The sequence below is a fragment of the Pelodiscus sinensis genome, chromosome 14, assembly GCF_052426305.1.
Source record: "Pelodiscus sinensis isolate ZL-2025 chromosome 14, ASM5242630v1, whole genome shotgun sequence".
NCBI classification, from domain to species: domain Eukaryota; kingdom Metazoa; phylum Chordata; order Testudines; family Trionychidae; genus Pelodiscus; species Pelodiscus sinensis.
Genome location: NC_143065.1, coordinates 21,230,450 through 21,251,853, shown reverse-complemented (window position 1 = coordinate 21,251,853; position 21,404 = coordinate 21,230,450). Strand labels below are relative to the sequence as shown.

Genomic DNA, 21,404 nt, shown 5'->3' with positions numbered 1-21,404 from the left:
CCAATGTTTTGACATCTTTCCATGTACGAATTTAAAAAAACCCTCGTGTTCTACTAATGAATGTTTGTCTCAGCTATTGATGTATGGTGTCTATTTATCTACCGAGTCACTGTAGCATGAGTGTCTGACTCTTAACTATCAGTTTGAAATACAGTACTTTCAGCATGCAACATACCCATATAATTCTGAATCTCATTTGTGTTGCTCTGGAAAGGGTTACTTTTTATGAAGGAACTCTCTTTATTAAGCTATGATGTATACCAATGGGAAAGATAAATACAAACTATCAGTCAAACAATAAATGGCTTATTTGATTTTCAGATTAGTTGTTTAAATTATGGATGTACTGAAATGGCTAAATATGAAAGCTTCCTGATCAATGCCGAAGTGCTGATATTATTTTTCTAGCTGACTCCCTAATCAAATGGTCTAAAAGTTTAGCAATAAATGTTTGCATTCCTGAATAGCTATCCCATGTAAAACTGCCTATTTGTGCACATTTCTGTAATTTCAATCAAAAAATCCCATAAGCATGGCAAGAAAGAGCATACAGTATGTCCACCATAATATTTGCATGAACCTATCCACGTCCATTGTGACAATATATTGATTAGAACAAAATCCTTTACAAAATCATAAGTCTTAGTCACATGGGCATACAAAGACAGGGTTAAAAATGCAATCAAGTCTTGCAGTGTGATTAGTCTGTTTCCTTAGGAAAGTATCAACAAACAGCCAAATTCTGCTTTCAGGTGCAGGAACATGCACCTCCCACAATGTCAGAATGCAGCCCTGGAATTTTGTAACTAATAAGTTAATTATAATGAAAGTATGTTATAGCAAAAGGTTTGGATTAAACTTAAACACAAGATGTAGGCCTCAGACAGGCCAGACAGATTTGTTAACTTACCTCCAGCCTTGTTTGATGTTAGCATGTTCTGATGTTAAAGTGAAGGAATGGAATATCATAATGCATAGTGATGTTAATAGTAGGCAAGGTCTTGTAACAGATAGAAAGAAGTTTAATGTTGAAAGACTTTGTAACTTTGTTAAAGTGACTAGAAGTACGCTTTTGTCCCACGTTGCAATTGTGTAAATGTATTGTTTGTGTGAATGAGAGAGAGAATGTTTTAGGAGAGAGAAGTGTGAAGGCCACTGCATGCTCAAATGGTCAGAGGAGGGGCCAGAGACTCAGAAGCACCAAATAATTATCAACTAAAGTAAAAGTACACTGAAGACACAGACTACCAGGGCAGACTGATGATCCCTGACGTTAGTGGCAAGCATCCCTTGATAGGGAACCAATAACAAGTTTTGCCAGAAGACAACGTCCCTGAGGGGTTGTCAGTATACTGGTATCAGATGACTGTGAGAACAACCTCCAGATAAACACATGTCGCAGAAAAACTGATTGTGATGCTGAATGACTTATTAAGGCCAGACAAGGCAAAATGCATAGACTTGCATGGAAGAAAAATCCCACGAAGGATAAGGTGTCTTGTATGGTTCTTCGGGTTCCCGTCCTGCCAAGAGGAGCATCAGTCCGGACTGACAAGAACCCGGCTCCTTCCTCATACCCGACCTATCTGGCCAATAGGTTGAGCCAAGCAACAGACTAGTACCTAATCCATCACCAAAGTGAGAGTGAGAGTGAGAGTGAGAGTGAGAGAGAATGCATATTCTACCTTGTTATATTATCAATAAATGCAGCATGTTGCCTTATGCTCCTGAAAAAGATCCCACGTGCTTCTTTAAAGCATAACTTGAGTTTGCAAAATGGGTATTAACATTTTATGGTTATGATGAAAATGCACATCTAGGGCATCAGCCCAGGTTTACACAGCAGCCAGGGGCTAAGATCAGTGTTCCTTCTAAGATTTTCCATCCATGAGCAGAGTGAATTTTGTCTTGGGCACCAATATTGAGATCACCTGTGCTTGTTCGGATGTGTGCCACCATAACACCCAAGTTATTAATAAATATCTTATAAATATCTTATAAACCTCTCCCTTTTATCCTCTGCTGCCATGTCTCCCACCCTCCCCTTAACCCATCTGCTCCCCTAGTGCCTGCTGCTGCCCCCCACCTTCCCCATCCTCCTCTGCTGTCCTGGCTTCTGTCTTTCTCACTCCCCTCAGCCCTCCTGGGACCTGTCCCCCTCCCTAGCCTCTCTGACCCCTGCATCTACCCTTCCCTTCCCCCCTGTGCCCATCCATCTTCTAGCCCCTCTCCCCATCTCCTCTCCTAACACTTCCCTCTACCTTCCTGCCCTGCTCCAGGGGTGCAGAAGGTTTGGGTTACATGGGGTAGAAAGTCTTTGGGGGCTCTCTTGGGGTCTTCTGTGGTGACTAAGTGCGTAAGTCAACATGGCATACATCATTGAGCACACACACAAGCTGCCTTCTGAAACAAAAGACAGAACTATGCAGCACTTAACAAGATGGTTTATTACGCGATAAGCTTTCGTGGGTCTGACCCACTTCCTCAGATCAAATTGTGGAAGAAAATTGGCATGACCATATATACCAAAAGGATACAATCAAAAAAAGTGAACACATATAAAAAGGACAAATCAAATTTCAGAACAGAGGGGGGATGAGGGGCGGAAGTTAATGTCTGTGAGCTAATGATATTAGAGGTGATAATTGGGGAAGCTATCTTTGTAATGGGTAAGATAATTAGCATCTTATTATTACCCAGAAACCATCTAGTTCAAGACAAACCCAAGAAAACCAACAATAGAATACCACTTGTCATCGCCTATAGCCCCCAACTTAAACCCATCCAACACATTATCAATAAACTACAACCTATACTGGAACAGGATACTACACTCAGAGAGGCTCTGGGAGACAGACCCATAGTCTCCTATAGACAACCACCTAACCTCAGGATGATTCTTACCAACAACCACAGGACATACCACACTAATACCAACCCTGGAACTTTCCCTTGCAACAAACCCCGTTGCCAGCTTTGTCCACATATTTACTCTGCTGACAGCATCATTGGACCTAATCAATTCAGTTATAAGATCAAGAACACAAATTCCTGCTCATCCAGAAATATAATTTATGCTATCATGTGCCGACAGTGTCCGTCTGCTATGTACATTGGACAAACGTCTCAGACACTTCGCCAAAGAATCAGTGCACACAAAACAGATATCAGACAGTTTCACAAAGAAAAAACAGTTTCTTGCCATTTTAACCAGAAAGGGCATTGTCTCAACGACTTGATTACCTGCATACTGCTTCAAAGACATTTTAACACCAGACTTGAAAGAGAAACCTCTGAACTGTCATTCATGCTTAAATTTGGCACTTTACGACTGGGCCTCAACAAAGATGCTAATTATCTTACCCATTACAAAGATAGCTTCCCCAAATATCACCTCTAATATCATTAGCTCACAGACATTAACCTCCCCTCTGTTCTGAAATTTGATTTGTCCTTTTTATATGTGTTCACTTCTTTTGATTGTATCCCTTTGGTATATATGGTCATGCCAATTTTCTTCCACAGTTTGATCTGAGAAAGTGGGTCTGGCCCACGAAAGCTCATCACATAATAAACCATCTTGTTAGTCTTTAGAGTGCTGCATAGTCCTATTTTTTGTTTCAGCTAGACCAGACTAACACAGCTACATCTCTATTGCTACTCTAAGCTGCTTTCTGGTTATCATCATTAACAGAGCTCACCGAATCGCGGCGAGCCCTGCTCGCCAGCCACACTGTCTGGTGATCTGCGCATGCGCAGATCGTTCTGCGCATGTGCAGACTGCCCGAACCCGGCTCTTCGAGGTTGCAATCTACTCGCCATGGGCGAGTAGATTGCATTATTTGTCGAGCCCTGATCATTAACAAAGCAGGAACCCATCAGGCTGACAATACCCTCCCCGTCTCTGCCCCTCTGTTTCCCCTCCTCCCCAATCCTCCTGGCACCTGCATTTTCCCTTACCCCCTGGACTCTCCTGGTGCCTCCCCCTTCTCTCATTGCCCCTGCCCTCCCAACACCTGCCCTCTTCCTCTCTGGTGCCCATCCACTCACCACCCTCTGCCCAAGTTTCTCTCATGCCCGTCTGTGCCTGCACACGACTTGCTCCATCCCCTGCCCTCCTCATGCCCACTCCTCTAGGGATGTTAAAAATAATTTATTACGGTAAATGTGTAACTGCTACAAATCTTAGCGATTGCACACGCTGAGGGCTCTGCAGTACAAAGCTTAACTTTATACTGCAGAGCTGGCAGTGAACCCTCCTTGGGAGCAGGGCCACCAGTCTCTGCTGGCCCAGTTCCTGGGGAAAAGGTTTCACTTGCCCACCTGGCTCCCAGAGAGGAGGTTTCACTGCCCTGACACATTGAAACGGTCTCCCTGGTAGCTGGCTGAGTTTAAACTCCAAAAGCCCTACACTCCTTTCAACTCCTCTTCTCCCAGCACCCACCCCTCCCCTCTCCTCTTCCTCTTGCCCCCATTGCCTCTTCCCTTTTCTCCCAGCATCACCCTATCCTCTCTTCTCCCACCTCCACTGATGCCTTCTCATCCTCTTCCCCCCTCCTCCTGCCCTTTCCCCTCATTGTCTCCTCCTGGCATTTGTCTCTCCTCCACCCTGCTCCTTGGTGCCTTCCCCTTTCTTCTCCTGCCCTGGCCCCCTCCTCTTCCCTCAGCACAAGCCCCTTCCTTTCTTCCCCCCCCCATTCTCCCCCTGCCCTTTCCCTCACCTTCCTGACACTATACCCCTCAACCTCCTCTAGCCCCTAGTGCCAAGGCAGGGCAGCATGATGGGTGGCTGCCCTGTGCACTGGGGCTGGAGCCAGGGCGCTATTTTTAGTACTCTGACCCCAGCCCAGGAGAAGCTGCATCATGGCCTGGCACATGGGGAAGCTACTCACCACACACCCCTGCCCCAGGAGCAGCTGGGGCCACATAGTGGCTGGGGCCAGGATCACAGTACTAAAAATAGCACCGCGGCCCCAGCTCCAGTCCCAGCATATGGGGAGTGGCCACGAGGCAGGCAGCTGCCCCATGTGTCAAGACTGGAGCCGGGACTGTGATGCTATTTTTAGTACCTTGGACCTGGTTCCAGCTCCAGCAGCTGCCATGCGGCCCACCCTGGCCACAGCTCCAGCCCTGGGGAATGGCTGAAGCAGGGGCCAGGGTCGCAGGTGGCTGCCCAACTGCTCCTGGGGTGGAGCAGCCACCTACCACGTGGCCCCACCCCAGAGCAGCTGAGCAGACACTGCATGGCTCTGCTGAGGAGGTGAGCAGAAGGCAAATTCTTGGTGTATGTTTGCACAGGTGCACACTTGAGAGGAAACTATGGCTAAGATATAGTAGCTCCACAATGCTGAACAAAGTTTCTATAGACCAGGCCAACCAAGTCTGTCATTTTCTCCCAATGATCTCCTCATGCATGGCAGTTTGTTGGGCATCATTTCAACCTTCACTCCAGTGTGGACATGGAGGCTGGTTATTGTGCCATGGCTACATCCCTGGAGGTCCTTTGGCATTCATGGAAGTACTGGGAGAAATACTGAGGTTTCATGCCACAAATACACTTGGGGGCAGAATTCTGTTGCAAGGTAATAAAAAAAAAAGGTTAAGTCCTACAAGATAATTTAAGCTCCATAGTGCTTAAACCTTACCATATTTTCTGATGTTAGTCTGCTAACTTCAAGTCGGATACTGTCATTTATGTCATTTTCTTCCCTGAACAACTTTTGTAAATGGATAATTTCTTGACTAAGATGTTCAACTTTAAAGTTCAAAGCTTCAATCTCCTTTTCATAGTTCTCTTTCTGAGACTGGAACTGGCTTTCTAACACTCTGTTAAAAAACAAAAATTGGAAACTACGGAGTACAACTCTGGCAGCATATGTGTCAAAATCAATGTGAAAACAAGGCACTGGGATAACACAGCTGTAGTAACTCTAGAACGTCAACACCCTGGCAATTCAGATCAATAGTAATATCCGAGAACATGCAAATTTTTTCTCATTACGAGAGTTCAATCTAAATGGTTTTCATTACATTTTTACATTATAGTTTATGACACAGTTCAAAGTTATCAGTTATCTCATCTTTCCTGATATGCATTAAACATGCTGTTGATGTTTGTATACAGAAATTTCATATAACAAGTTCAGAATCTTTAAAGAAACACTACCACATGCAGATAAATCAGAGTAGCCATTTTAGGTGGATTAAAGACCTTAATGGTAAAATACAATACACCAAATATATGCAGTGTAGTTTTAACCCAAGATAAATGGATCTCACTAGTAACAGGTTCTTTAAAACTTCTAAGTCAAAACTCTTTCCTTTTTCTAGCTGTATACTACTAAATAAAACTCTATGATTGGTTTAAAACAATGCTCAGAAACAGTTTTTTGTACACACTATATCAACCAAGACAGTGTGAGCTTCTTTATTCCTCTCAGACCATGGCTTAAAGATTGGGTCTCTCATAGGGGTGATAAGCCTCGGCTCATCAGTTAACCTTCATAGTTACATGCAGACTCCCGATACGTGCAGGAAGCTGACTTAAATGCTAGGTTCCAGGGAACACCTCCTGCCCCCTCCCCCCCCACGCTGCTGCTTCTGTGTCGGATTTGTTGGATGAAACCCTAAACTATTCTGCTATTAGGCAATGTTAGTTCATTTGTTATTTGATGCTTTCAGTATGATACTGCAAGATGTTTCCTTATTGTTGTCTTACTGTTTATCCTATGAGTCTCAAACCAGAATTATGAACAAACACCACATAATTAAACTAACCTTGTGGCTTTTTTCAGACCCTCATAAGCAAACCAAAGTTCTCCATCTTCGTTTAAATGTTCCAAGTCTTCTGGGGTCAGCCTAAACACAAGGCAAGACAATATAAACGGTATGGATGAAGAAATGAAAACTCTTAAAAGTATGAAGTTTGTCTGAAATTTTTAAAAAGCCTAAAACAAAAACAAATATTTTACCTGCTTCTTACCTCCTCCACATCATAGCTCTCAATAAATTGTTTTGCAACTTCTGACACTTTTTCTGAAAATAAATATCTTCATGTAAACAATGAATTTTCTCCTTACAGTTTCAGATTATACATGTCATTTAAACAATCACATCAGACTCTTTCTAAAGCAGCCAAGTTCTTTGCCAGTGGATAATACAAACAGTTAACTAGGGAGTGCAACCCAGGGACTTGATTCTGTCCCCATCTCTTTATGCATGTCTAGGCAGGTTCAGGTGCTCTCTATCATTTGCACTGGTATGAAAGTTATGTCCTTTCTTTCTGAATTTGGACCTTGCTAGAGTTCTCCACACCTGTGCTAGTTGTTCTTTGATTACTGCAAGATGATTTACAGGGTGGGGAGAGCAGGGGGCTGCATCTTCAAGATATTAGGTACTGCAGCAAGTGCAGAAAGTGTCAACACTTTTGTTAAGCAGCATTTTTCTGTATCCAGTTCAGCAAAGTACTAAAGCATACACCTAACTTTAAGCATACAAGTAATCCCTTTGACTTCAATGGGATTATTCCTGTGCTTAAGTGCCTTTTGTACTAGCTGCTTATTCATTTCTGAGTTCAGTTTAAGGTGTTGGTTTTGGTCTGAGTGCTGACTGCCCGAGAAATCAACTCTTCTGTCATGTGATCTCTAAGCAAGGGCAATCATCTCAGACATCAGAGTTGTTTAAAAGGGACAGGGTTGAGAGCAGAGTGTTATTGGCCACAAGTCCCTGCTGTCAGTATTGATTCTGCACACAGCAATACTCAACTGTTCCCCTCAGGCTTTTTCTGGTGGAAGGAGGTGTAGCTGATGGGATGGAGTTCATTCTGGGTTTGGGTATGGGGGTTAATTGTCTTTTGTTTTTAGTGTCTGTTTTGACATCTAATTACTTTTTTTCCTTTTGTAATGTACCAAGAAAAATGGACACAACTAAACATGCATAAATGTAATCAATGGTAAAGTTCTCCGTATAAATGCCCTGAATTACAGAGTTGTCAATACCTCTCATTTCTCGCTTCTGGGATTGGACCTGCTTTTCCACATCCATTTTCTGAGTCTGAAGCAGTTCAATTTCCTTTTGCAATTCAGGTATCATCTGAATTGGACACATTTTTCACAATGAGACAGAGTCCAATGGGCTAAAAATGAGTGACTGAGGTGGGCTAAATATCAACTTAGTGATAAACAGCATTATGATTAACAATGGTTTGATTAACATGCCACAAGATTTAAAATGTGTTCTGTTTAAATCAGTCTAGCCAGCTGTCTCAAATATTCACCTTTATGAGAGAACCTAATAGTAAGTTTCTGGCAGAGAGGGAGAGAGGGAGTGAAAGAGAGAGAGAATGTCCTTGTAATGAATGAATACCTTCTTCCAAAAGCTGATTCACATATTTTAAATGGACAAATGTTTAAGGCCCAATTTCACATAGTTCTTGTTGACTACATTTGAAATTGTGCTTATTTTGAGGGCAGAATGAAGTTGCTAATATTCCTTTCATCAGGAAAACAGAGATAGGTTGGTTGGTTTGTTTTTGCTGTTTTGTTTTTAGTTGGCAGTTGATTTGTGAGAAGTGAAAATTTCAGATTTTACACTCAAATAAATGTACTAACCAGCAGCCATTTGTGAAAATGAGAATATTTTTGTGTGTGTTGTATTTCCATGTGTTTGGAAGCCAACAGTAAATATAGCTATTACCTCAAACAATCAATCACATTTTACCAACCACAAATGGCTTTAAAAGGTACAGTACATAAACAACAACACAGGAAAGACAGTCCATCAATAAAGCGCTGAAGTTCTCTATTTGCAAAATGTAGAGAAGAAACTGAAATGAAATGGACCATCCCTGGTTTTGTTTACCAAATGAATTTACTTATTCCTCCTACCGTTGCCTGTTTTTTAAGTTCTCCTACTTCCAGTTTTAAGCCATCCTGACTATGATGTTCTTCCTGAATTTTATGTTGCAGGTTACTTTTTTCTTCTTTGAGCATCTTAATTTCTTCCTTTAATGACTTGATCTCTTTTTCATAGTCTTGTTTCTCATTTTGGAATTTTTTCTCAAGCATTCTGCATGGAATCAAAATAAAGCATTTTTTACAAACCCATCTCCAGACAAAAAAGGGTTTTGTTCTGGTTTTTCATTTGATTTGCAGTTTGGGAGACCCAGTGTTATAGATATGCCTACATTTGAAATTACTGTAATGTTTTGCCACCTATATCACTGAAGCCTCAATTCTATTTTTAGAATGCTTGCTCAATCAAAGCTAGCATTCATATGTTCATGCCAGTCAAAAATTAAACCTCCAGCTCAGATAGAGATATATCCATTGAAACAGGACCAGCTGGAATGATGGACAAGGTGCATCCTTCAACTAAAAAAACAGCATAAGACATACAAGGAGTAAAAATTATTAGGTGGGATTAAAAATAGAGGCTTACCTGAAAATAGGGGAAAATAATAAATGGCTAAACTATTAACATCACTTACTGACCTAATAACCAGAAATGGGAAAAACCTAACTGATTACCGCCCCCCCCCCCCATTTTTAGTTTAAAGAGCGCTACTGAAGGTATCTGAGAATAATAGGACAGATTCTCCATTGTGTGTGTCACAGAAGACACTTTGTAGAATCTTCCACCACAACCTGGACATCAGAGAGAATACATCTGTATGCTGGGCAGATAAAGGGGCCAGGTGGGATTTCCAGAAGTGTTCAGTGTCATCCTAACTTTGCTGTCAACGACTTCAGTGGGAGTAGAGATAGGCCAATGCTGAGCACTTCTCATCTGCAAAATTGATGAGAGGGGAACAGGAACATGGCTGGGTCTCCCACATCCACCTGGCTATGGGGGCTGAGGTAGGGAGCTCAGAGGCAGAACAATCCCTGTGTCTAAAGAAAAGTCTATGCTGAAATGGGGGGGGCATGAGTCTCAAACCCCAGATCAACTGCCTCAGGCTTGTATTATGGGACTAAATATAGCAGTGCACAGTCCCACTTGGGCTGGCCCCTCAGCTCTGCAACCCTGTGGGAGAGGAGGGTCTCACTGCTGCAGAGTTGGTTTTTTAATGTGTAGATGTGTCCCCAGATGGTACAGGTTGGACCGCCCTGGAATGATAATCTCAGGACCTGACTGGACCCGAATGAGAGAATTTTCCAAACCAGGGGAAGTGTTCCCTGCCATCAGCCCTGAGCCAGCCATCCCGTGACAGCCCAGGGCCAGAGGGCTGGTGGCAGCAGGGTGGACAGCCTGCCTCTGCCCCCTTTCCCTTCACCCCCCCAGGCAGGCTGTCCACCCTGCTGCCACCAGCCCTATGGCCCTGGGCTGTCATGGGCGTCCGGAGTTCTCCAGCCCCTGGGCCCCGCACTGCTGCGGGCGACCATGTTTCCCCAGCTCCTCACTGCCGCAGGCTGCCATGGGTGGCTGGGATTCTCCAGCCCCTGGCTCTGCCTTCCCTGGCCCTGGTGTGTCAAGGGAAGCCAGATCTCCCCAGCTCCATGCTGCTGCAGACTGCCGGGGTTCTCTGTCCTTACACTGCCACAGGAGGCCAAGCTTCTTCTTCCTCCTGTCCCGTGCAGCCGTGTGCTTTGGGGTTCTCTGGCTTGTCCCCAGCACTTTTGTGGGGCTCCGGTCCTGCTGTCCCAGGCCAGGCTGCTGGTCTCCTACCATTAGGCTCCCAGGCTCTCTGGTCCAGGAGCATTGATGGTCCTGCTGGACCATGGACGTTGCTGGATCAGAGAGCACCGTTTTTCAAAGGTTCTGCCTGTAAAACAGCACAATTTCCTGCTAGCTCCCTGGGAGTCCCAGCTGGCAGAGACAGTCTTCACTCAGATTGGTTTGCCAAGTGAAAGGGAACTGTGGGAAAAGGAAAGGCTGGAGGAGGAGAAGGAAGACCCCTAGCTGACTTGTAGCAGAAATCAGATATTGCTATGGAGGACACGGGGTTTCCAACTTTTGGGGAGATGAGTAACCACATTTCCTTGTATTTTAAAAGACGTCTCTTATTTGGTGCCTAATTTTCTACAAATCAGATTTATTAAGGAGCGACTGTGAAGCATCTTGTCGGATAACAGGTGATTTCAAGCAACAATCCTACAAAGCATCATAACATGGGGACGAACTATGTAGTTTTGCGACACAAAGCAAAACACAGTGAGGCCCTGTGCCTTAAAACTAAGCTTTGTCCTGTATTTTTAAGCACATGCCTTTTATATCTTTGAAATGTTGGTGGTCACGGAGGGTATGTCTACAGTACAGAGAAGACCAAAGCTGTCTCAGTCAATTTTCCAGGGTTCAAATTAGTGGGTACTCTGGTCAATGCTGGTAGTTCTGCTTCTATTGGAAGTAAGGGAAGTCAAAGGGAGAGCATGTTCCCTTCGACATCCTGTAGCGTGCACAGAGCCAAAATTCGAGTGAAGGTACTTTGACTTCAGCTAGTCAATTAACGTAGCTGAAGTTGCGTATCTTAATTCAACCTTATCCCATAGCATAGACATACCCAGAGAGAGAGAGAGAGAAACAGGAAGAGCTGGCTGTAGGCATGACACTGCCAGATTTCTCTAAGGTCAACCCCCTTTTCTGTCTTTAGCCCTCCAAGTCATAGAAAATCTGACAGTTCTCACTATCAGCCTTTTCCCCAGAACTGGTTTGTAGTGTGTTTCTAAAGGCACTATTATGATCAGAATCTCTTCTTGTGTCTCAAAAATATCATGCAATTTCCCAGGCACATGGCTGATGTCTTTACCCTCACCTCTGTTAACATGTTTTAGTTTCCCATCAGAACTATTATATACTCCAGTAGCCATGGAGAATGGAATGATTTCTGATTTTGTGTGTGCATAAAACATTTTCAGAAAGAGAAAAAAAGGCAGAGAGAGTAAGAAAAAAAATGCAGTTTTTAAACTGCTAAACTTAGATTCCATACATTCTTTGTCTTTCTTCTTTCTGTACATCAGTAAACAGCTGTTTTGTGAGGTCATCCATTTTATCTGTAAAAAAAAATTACATTTGAATGCTCTTCATGCAGCAGTGAACATTTAGAGTAATAAAAATGAAGATAATGAATGTGAGTTTTTATTGAATAAGAAAAGTTGTGGATATTTTAGTTTAGAATTAACATATCACAGATACCACCTTAATCCTGAGCTGTAGAATCATAGAATACTAGGACTGGAAGGGACCTCGAGAGGTCATCGAGTCCAGTCCCCTGCCCTCATGGCAAGACCAAATACTGTCTAGACCATCCCTGATAGACATTTATCTAACCTACTCTTAAATATCTCCAGAGATGGAGATTCCACAACCTCCCCGGGCAATTTATTCCAGTGTTTGACTACCCTGACAGTTAGGAACTTTTTCCTAATGTCCAACCTAAACCTCCCTTGCTGCAGTTTAAGCCCATTGCTTCTTGTTCTATCTTCAGAGGCCAAGATGAACAAGTTTTCTCCCTCCTCCTTATGACTGAAAACTGCTATCATGTCCCCCCTCAGTCTTCTCTTTTCTAAACTAAAAGCACCACAGCATAAGCAAATTCTGACAAATCCACATGCTATGGGTTCTAAAATATAATTACAGATTTTGATTTCACAGGCTGACCTTTCAGGAAAGCGTGGCTTTTTAACAGCAATATAGTAGAAGAATTGAGCAAAGAGAAGAGTTTCAAAGGGAATGCTATGAGCTCGCTCAGAGACAAGAAGCCAGGGAGAGAGGAAAGTTTTCTGCACAGATGACTATAGAATTAAGAGCCTGGACATAACATACTGTAAATAAAGCATTTCAAAGATGAATAAATAAAGGTAAGATATTCAGCTATAATAAACAAATGCAACTCTAACGACTTCAACAGAGCTATGGCTATTTACACCTGCTGAGGACTTGGTTCTATCAATTTTTTCCACTACAACTTGGTAAAGCTGCCCTACATTTGCTTTCTTCTCATACCTTTCATTTCCTCAGTTTTCTCTTGGACCTTCTGCTCAAAGAACGTTTTCTGTTCTTGCAATTCTGTATTCAGTTTTTCAAGTTTTGAGAGTTTCTTCAAATATAAGAGGTGAATAAAATACACAAATTAGCGAGAACAAAAAAAATTTCTTCCATTAAAATCCAGGTCTTACAGTCTAAAGGAAACTGCAGACGTTAGAAGTTGCGGATACTTAGGAACTCTCAGAACCAGGTGTTACATAAACCCATTCCCACAGCAACAAAAAGATTTAATAAATTATCTTATCTTATATTGCCAACACCACCGAGAACAAGAAGATTAACCTGTTCAGTCTCTTCCTTGTATTTCTTCCCTTTTTCCTCAGAGGTTCTCTTTTGTGCCGTTAATTTTTCAAGCTCTACTTCAAGTTTCTGGATTGTATCTAGGTCATTCGCATGAGTTGAAGCCAGGCTAGTGAGTCTCTCCAATAAGCCATGATTTTCTTTGTTCTAAAATCAGTAAACATCAGTTAATATGAAACCACATTAAAGTTTTGTTCCATGCTCTTTAATAATGTATATTACTGGTGCTATACACATATTTCCCCTCCCAAAAAAGATGCAACAGGATCTGTCCTATCCATCTCTCAGGGTATGTCTACACGGCATTCCTCTTTTGAGAGAAGAATGTAAATGCAGCTGAGTGAAATTGCAAATGAAACGCGGATTTGAATTTCCCACACTTCATTTGCATAATCCCATCCTGGCGCTATTTGGAAATACCCTATTTCAAAAAAAGAAAAGCAGTCTAGACACGGTTATTTCAAAAGAAAACCCTTCTTTCAAAATTACCCTTAAACCTCATTTTATAAGGTTTCTTTTTTTGAAATAGGGTATTTCGAAATAGCTCCCCGATGTGATTATGGAAATGAAGCATGAGAAATTCAAATCCGTGCTTCATTTGCAATTTTGCTTGTCTGCATTTGCATTCCTCCCTCGAACGAGGAATGCAATGTAGACATACCCTCAGTGACCAAAGACTAGCTTTTGTGTCTTTCCTTGGAAATCTCTAATATTTATAATCTAATATCTCTAGCATTCTAATAATTGAATATTTCAGCTATTTTTTTTAAAACTGGATTTGGAACCTTATATTAGTAAAGAATGATTCCTAGGAACAGAATCAAGGAATACATAGACAACAAAACAATTTACCCCCAACCCATTTATAAGAAAACAGCTAATCTACTACCTGACCCCTATCAAACCTCATTCAATTATGTTCACCACCAGGGAAATTCTGTCTGGAAATGAGGTTAAAGCCATATTATAAAACCAAATGGGCTAATTGGGCTCTTCAAAAGAAAACCATGCTAGAACGCTCAAAACAACAAATGTATTTAAACAGAGTTGCACCTTATATGGTTCTGATCCCAGTGTGAACAGAGTCAAAGAGGTAACTGAACAGTTGTGGCATGTATATGAACTGCCACACAGTGGAGCTAACCATTGGCCCTCCTACTCCAGAATCCCATCATCAAGAGGGACGAGTGCCAAATGCTTCAAAAAAAGTTCAAGGAAGCTCCATAACGGGCAAATATTGAATAGTGTGCCTAGATGGGAAGGCAATTTGTGGTTATTTGATACCCTTATCAGGGCAATATCTCTTATACAACTTTTTCTTATCTAATGAACTACAGATTATATTACTAGTGTAAATGTCTAATTCACAATGTGACTGACTCTCAATAAAACAAACGCATTGAAAGAATATGAATACAGAACATGAATGGATTTTTGTCATCTACCTGGTCTTCTAGTTTCTTTTGCAATCGCTGAACTCTGTATGAAAGCTGGATATTCAACACAAACCGCCGAATATTCTGAAATCTGCGTCTTGCAAGCCAAGCACGAGCATACTTCTGAAGGATTACAGCCTTATGTTCCTTGAGCATCTTTAAAACAAGAGAGCAACAAACTCCTATAATTATCTGGTGGATTAACCAACATCTGTTCAGATGTTCTGTGGGTCTACCTACAGAGATAAATGACCATGTTAGGATTTTAAAAATAAAAACATATTCAAATAGCACATCAAAACCATTGGAATAATCAAAGCACACCACCTCAACTTTTTAAAAATTGTAAAGCAAATGTGCAAGAGCCTGCTTGAAATTATGAGGTTATAAACTATAACATTTCCTCTACATGCTGAAGTATTCAAGAGCCCATCATATAAAAAATATAGCGTTGAGCTTCACTAAACTTTGCCTTCATCATTTTATAACACACAAGTTCTCAAACTTTTTTTTTTTGTGGGGGGGGATCTTGGTCAAATTCTTAAATGCCTGTACCTTTCGGAATTTCTTCCTTGCTAGAAATCCTCGCACATAGGCTTGAATTGTTATAGCAGCCACCCGGATGAGTTGGCAAAGTTTACGGACTAGATACCCACGACAGTACTTCTGAATAGTTATTGCAGCCCACGCTTGCTTTAGAGCTGTAGCAGTAATAGCTTGTCTTAATTAAAAAAAGAAAATAATGTTATTTTTAATTCTAGACTATAAATAAAATTACATTAGACTCCTTGAGCTCATCCTCTTAAGTCCCAAATGTCTGACCCAAAAGAAATAAGACTCCATGACAAGTCTATAGTCCCAGTTTCATGAGTCAACATTTGTAATGTAAGTAATTTAAAATAATACATGTGAAGTCACAACAAATGGGGTGTTCCTTACTCTGAGGTACAGTCATAGTAAGTAACATTTTAATTTGGATTATTCCTAAAAACAAGTCTAACATACAGAGCCAAATAGTGATTCATGTGACATGTGGGCCCAGAATGCTAATCAAATCCTAATGCTTTGGGATAAAATGGTGTCCTTGGCCTCTGTCTGTCAAAGGCTGGAGAGGGATGGCAGGAGACAAATCGCTTGATAGTTGTCTTCGGTCCACCCTCTCTGGGGCACCTGGTGCTGGCCACTGTTGGTAGACAGGATACTGGGCTAGATGGACCTTTGGTCTGACCCACTACGGCCATTCTTATGTTCTTGGTCAGGCTCAGCCAGTGGGCATAGAATACTAATCAAATGCTGTAGAGGAATCCTCTCTGAGGGGCTTCTGTGGTGTTTCCTTCACAGCCACAGACAGACCTGGGTTCAATAGGGTGACACCTGGGGAGGCTGTTTCCCCCACTATCCCGTCAGGGAGCTCGTCTCTCTTCAAGTGTGGCAGCTGGGGGAAAAAATCAGTAATGGAGACTATGAAGGAGCCAGGCTGCTACTGATCCTGGATGACAGCTCTTCAATGCAGCGGGTAACCATGGTAAGAGCCCCATTGCGCTGAAGACATCTTCCTCTCTGACCAATCTCAGCAGTGGGGACAGAAGAAAAGCCCAAACTTTTCCACCTCCTCCCCCCAGTTGTCTTGGAAACCTTCTATTTCCAGCCTTCACTCTCCTTGACAGCATGTTCTGCATGGGGAGGACTCAGGGCTGCAAAAGCTGTCATGGTCCCTGTATACTGGGGCGTGTGGAGCTTCAAGGGAGCAGAACACCAGTTTATGTGACCTGCCCTACCCCTTCTAGGTTTTCTGAATTAGATCAGACCAACTAGTATGCCACTCCCCAGCAGTCAGGGAGTATTTAGGAATACCTAGGCCCTCAGAGGTATGCCCACAGTACTTAAAATTTGACAGAGTAATTCCTGAATATCTATCGAACAGTGTAAGCATTTTCAGGATTCTAAATGTATTCAACAACCCAGGGGTAACCTGGATTCAATTTTAAATTCTCCCCCACATTGACACTCGCGTGTAAATGCCAGGCATGAGTCTGAACTCTTCACATGTGCCCTAAGAGCAAACGGATTTATTATGAAATACCGTACAGTCCGCTGTCCACGGAAGTACTGCTGTATTGTAACAGCTGCTTGTTTTATACGGAGGAATTTCTTCCGTTGACTCCAGCCTCGAACATTCTTTTGGATCATGATGCATGCTTGTCTCAATTTGTCTGACCGCAGTTTTTCTAAATAAGCAACCTGCCCTGCTCGAAAGAAAATTTTTGTTCTCCCAAACTGATACTGGTTAGGATCCTGCAAAACAAAATGGTAGGTTTATAATCTGCAATCTTCCTTTCCTGCCCCAAAAGGAGAAGATCAGGGATAAATAACATGCATTTTATCTCACAAATTTTCATTGTAGCCTAGCTATGCCAAAATGTCAGAACACTGTTAATGACTATGGATGTGGAGAAATATTTAACCTCTGTGCTCACTTCACAATCTTTCTGATTAAAAAATTAGGGACCTAAATGCTAAAAGAGACTGAGGAATTTGCATAAGGACAGTTTTATATATTTTATAGTCTCACAGCACTTTTTATACCATTATATCGCAAAGCACTTTACAAACTATGGCCAAAATTCTCTCTCTAGGCACATCATTAACATGGGATACTTAATGTTCAAGGCAGGTAGGATACTTTTGGAAGTTTTAAGTTGAAAGAAGCCACATACAGATAACTCAAGAAAGGAAATCATCCACTTCAAGAGGATGGAAAGATCAAAGTTTTGGCTTCAAAGACTTTGACTGCAAGGTAACACATTCTTAGAACAGCACTGCACTTTATTGTATGTGAGGCCCATTAGAATACAAAAAAAAAAATACTTGGCATGCATGGAGCACTTTCTTTTCATTGATCTAAAATGCTTAAAGATAGTCCAAATATCATTTTACCCATTTTACAGATGGGGAATCAGGTGGGCAGATAGATGAAGTAATTTGCTCACTGTGAATCAGTGGCCCATGCTAAAGGACACAAGCTATGTGCTCAATCCACTACATCACAGCTGATTAAATGACTTACCTAATAATAAGGTAAATAATATTTAAATCATCCTTCATCTTTAAAGAATTAGTAAATATTTTTGTGAATTGGATCCTTTGTATTTATAATTAAGGTTGTGAATCTATCACTAAGCACATGGATTCTGTGACTTTCTGGGACATCCATAACTTCTTCAGGTGCATCTGATGCCAGGGCCACCAAAGCAGATGACCCCGGAGCCAGCCAAGCTGGCTGCTGCTGGGGCAGCCCCCCAGGGAGACCTGGCAGCTGGGGTCCCAGGGGTGCTTCAGCACGAACTGGGCTGGCCGGTGTCAGGGGCCACCCAGGAGCAGCAGTCCTGAGAACTAGCAATGTTAAGGTTAATCCGCAGGAGCTGGAGCAGAGTCCTGCCTACTGTAGTCAGAGGGCTACTCCAGCCCCCTTGAGGCCCACCACAGGAAGATACTCCAGCCTGTCCGGAGCAGCCCTTGTCTGCGGTGGACCTGGAGTAGCTCCCGTCTGAAGCGGTGCAGGGCTGCTCTAGCCTGGCAACAGTGGGCGAGGGGGCCACTCCAACCCAGCTGGGATGGATCAGCCCTCCCTTCCCATCCCCCTTTTAATCAGTTAACTGATTAAATTTAACATTTAACTGGATAACCAACGAAACAGGATTTTTCATCCCTACTCAAAGCATCGGTCCAGGAGCAGCAGCAGTCTCCAGGGTGGCCCCAGGGACCATCAGAGCAGTGGGTGGCTGGGGCAGTCAGCCCTCTCCACCAGAGCAGGGGCCAGCTGTTGGCTACCAGCTCAACCCAGAGCAGCGGCATCCCAGGGCTCCAGGAGCAGTTAAGTCTTAGTTGGGGTATTTAGAATAAAAATCATGGACAGGTCACAGGCTGTGAATTTTTGTTTATTGCTCATGACCTGCCCCTGACTTTTACTAAATATACCCATGACTAATTCATAGCCTTATTTATAATGGATGATAACACAGAGCAGACTGGTGCAGGAACACTAACCTGGATTAGTCGCTGCAAAACGATCTTGCAAATCTCCTTCTTGTCACTTAAGGAGAGTTCACGCTGTGTCATGAGAATGCTGTAACGGCTGAAAAATTCTATGTACGTCCACCTATAAAATAAAAAATTGGTGAATGTAAATTATTTCATCAGCTCTAAATAGATGTATTGAAGAAAAATAAGCAGTCAAGTACCTGGATGGATAACTCTGGGCGCTAATTCGAATAGTTTCCAATACACCACATGCTCGCAGTTGCTGCACCACCCTTTTTGAGTCAAACCTAAGGGAACAGAACTACTTTATTTTCTTACAGTTTTTATATGCCATATTGAACTGTAACAATGGTACTTCTTACAAAGATTAGTACCTATATGTATAATGGGAACTATCACAGTTTATATAAGAGGTTCTTTATAACTCTAGGTGTTAAATATTTCTGAATTATATGATAATGCCCCCCACACTCTCTCCCCACTCCCTTACTGTGACGGGGCGCTCCCGCCCCGCACTCTGGCCCCTCGGGGGGACGCCGGGCGGACACACCGGGGGACGGGGAGCCCGGACAGGCCCAGCACGTCGGGCTGCACGGACGCATCAGGACCCGACGCGGGGAGCGCCGGGAGGCAAAGGGCGCCGACAGACAAGGCCCAGGAGGGAGGGGCCAGAGAGGCGCGGGCTGATGAGGTCACGGGGGAAGGGAGGCTGAGGGGCGTCGCGGAGGAAGTGACAGACAGGGGGAGCGGAGCCGGCGGGGGATTTAAACCTGGGGCCGGCACTGCAAAGGGGGAGGAGGTGAACGGAGCGGCAGGGAGGAAAGAGAAGGGAGAGGTGAGGCTGGGGAACGCGGCAGAGGTGGGCCGGGGGGCCTGGTGGAGTAGGAAGCGGCCCAGGGCAGGGTCGTGGTGCCCATGAGCGGGTGTGTTTTGGGGCACTTCCCCCATCCGCTAGGGAGGGACCGTGGGTCCCTGCCTTTAGGGCCCTGGGCCGGGGTTCGGAGAGGGGGCAGGCCCGAACCCCCCTACTCCGCTGACCGACGGATCCAGCTCGGGTGAATACGCAAGCGAACGAAATAGAGGGCCATCGGCCGTGTTGTTGACTCACTGTGACAGACTAGTTTACACTTACTCTTTTCTCAGTCTTTCTACACACACACCCATTCACATGCTGGTATATTGAAAGTTTAATCCTGAAAACACTAGTGCATATTGAGTTTAGTACCCACTAATCAAGAGTTCACAAATCTGGCCACCAAGTGTTTCATTTCTAGGATTTATTCAGGAAAATGGTATTTAATGGAAAGAATATTTCTTTGATAACATTATATAAGCCATTTTGTATTTCTATTCATGCCCGAAGCACTTAGGGTCCCAAAGGAGTTTTCCGGATATCTTATGTTGGACTCAAATTCTTCATATGGAAAAAATCATGGAAATTAAACTTCAGGGCCTCCCCCCAAAAGACAAATGAACAATACATTTATTTTTCTCTTATAGAGGCTTTGTTCCTTCCAGTGCTAAAGTCTGAATGTGTATATTATCACATGGCACAGAATAAGACAGTATACTCAATGTATAACATACATACAAGTAAATTCTCACTAGCAAATTGTATAATGTAATATATGTTTTCAAAGCCTAGTTAAGCACTCCGTAGAATGCCAGTTCCTGAATAATAGATCTTTGTGGCTATGTAGCATGGTACCACAAAGGCAGACTAAAGGGTGTATAACTCCTTTGTCAATGCATGTATCTGTCAGCACCACTAGCAGATATCCTATTTTTGAGCCAAGAGATTTTCCTGTATGTCTGCACATGAAACTCACTAATGGTTGCATGCATGCTTGATGTAATTAAAGTCTACTCCAATTTAAAAGCTATTAGTAGCCAAGTTGGCTATAGGAATTCTGAAATAAAGTAGGACACCTGACATATGCTCAACAATACAAATACTCTTCTCATTCACCAATATTATGTTTGCAAGTATTCTGGGAAGAAACATTTTGGATGTGATTGACATTGCATAAAGCTCTTTTCTATGAATGTTTCTAACACCTTTATAAATATTTTTGTTAAAAGGAAAGCTAGTATGAACACGGTAGTGACTTTTCCTCCCAGAAACCTGAATATACTAATCTACATCATGGAAGATCAAGCATGTCCATATAAAATATCTACCCACCTAAAACGAAAATGATTTGCATTCCATTACAGCAATAAACAAAATACCCCATGGCTTGAAACCTTTTTAACTCAACCAGGTGAACTATGTATATAGTTCAGGTGAACACTGTTTATACAAAATATTAAATTGATTTACTTTAGTAATCTTTAAGGGAATAAAATGCATTCTGCATGCAAACTTCATCTAATAAAACACTACTGATATTTGGGTAAACTGAAAAAATAGGAATATATATTCAGTTTTACATACTGCTTTATATTAAAGATAAAATAGTATTTCAACAGCACTAATGTACTCACTCGAATGGTAACTTCTCATCATTCGGCTTTATGCATCGTACATAGTGAGGCGTCGTTGCATTAAGTGTTTCCATAAGTAAATACAAAGAACTGCGAAACTAGAAAATATTAAAGTAACAACTTAGCTAATTTAACATGCCCGTCAAAGTAATACATCTT

The 21,404-nt window shown here is 42.6% G+C and overlaps 1 protein-coding gene across 2 annotated transcripts in view; it reads right to left on the bottom strand.

The window, feature by feature from the left end:
* Window positions 1-21,404, bottom strand: part of MYO5C (myosin VC) — a 73,049-nt gene that overhangs the window by 22,377 nt on the left and 29,268 nt on the right. For both annotated transcript variants that reach the window (XM_075897256.2, XM_075897258.2), the window contains exons 16-29: window positions 21,246-21,343; window positions 18,959-19,045; window positions 18,765-18,876; window positions 16,801-17,012; window positions 15,273-15,438; window positions 14,727-14,873; window positions 13,264-13,428; window positions 12,940-13,033; window positions 11,924-11,987; window positions 8,886-9,066; window positions 7,998-8,091; window positions 6,972-7,035; window positions 6,778-6,858; window positions 5,646-5,826 (exon numbers count right to left, since the gene is read on the bottom strand). In XM_075897256.2, the coding sequence (XP_075753371.2) occupies window positions 5,646-5,826; window positions 6,778-6,858; window positions 6,972-7,035; window positions 7,998-8,091; window positions 8,886-9,066; window positions 11,924-11,987; window positions 12,940-13,033; window positions 13,264-13,428; window positions 14,727-14,873; window positions 15,273-15,438; window positions 16,801-17,012; window positions 18,765-18,876; window positions 18,959-19,045; window positions 21,246-21,343 (1,746 nt within the window). The remainder of the gene's footprint in view (window positions 1-5,645; window positions 5,827-6,777; window positions 6,859-6,971; window positions 7,036-7,997; window positions 8,092-8,885; window positions 9,067-11,923; window positions 11,988-12,939; window positions 13,034-13,263; window positions 13,429-14,726; window positions 14,874-15,272; window positions 15,439-16,800; window positions 17,013-18,764; window positions 18,877-18,958; window positions 19,046-21,245; window positions 21,344-21,404) is intronic.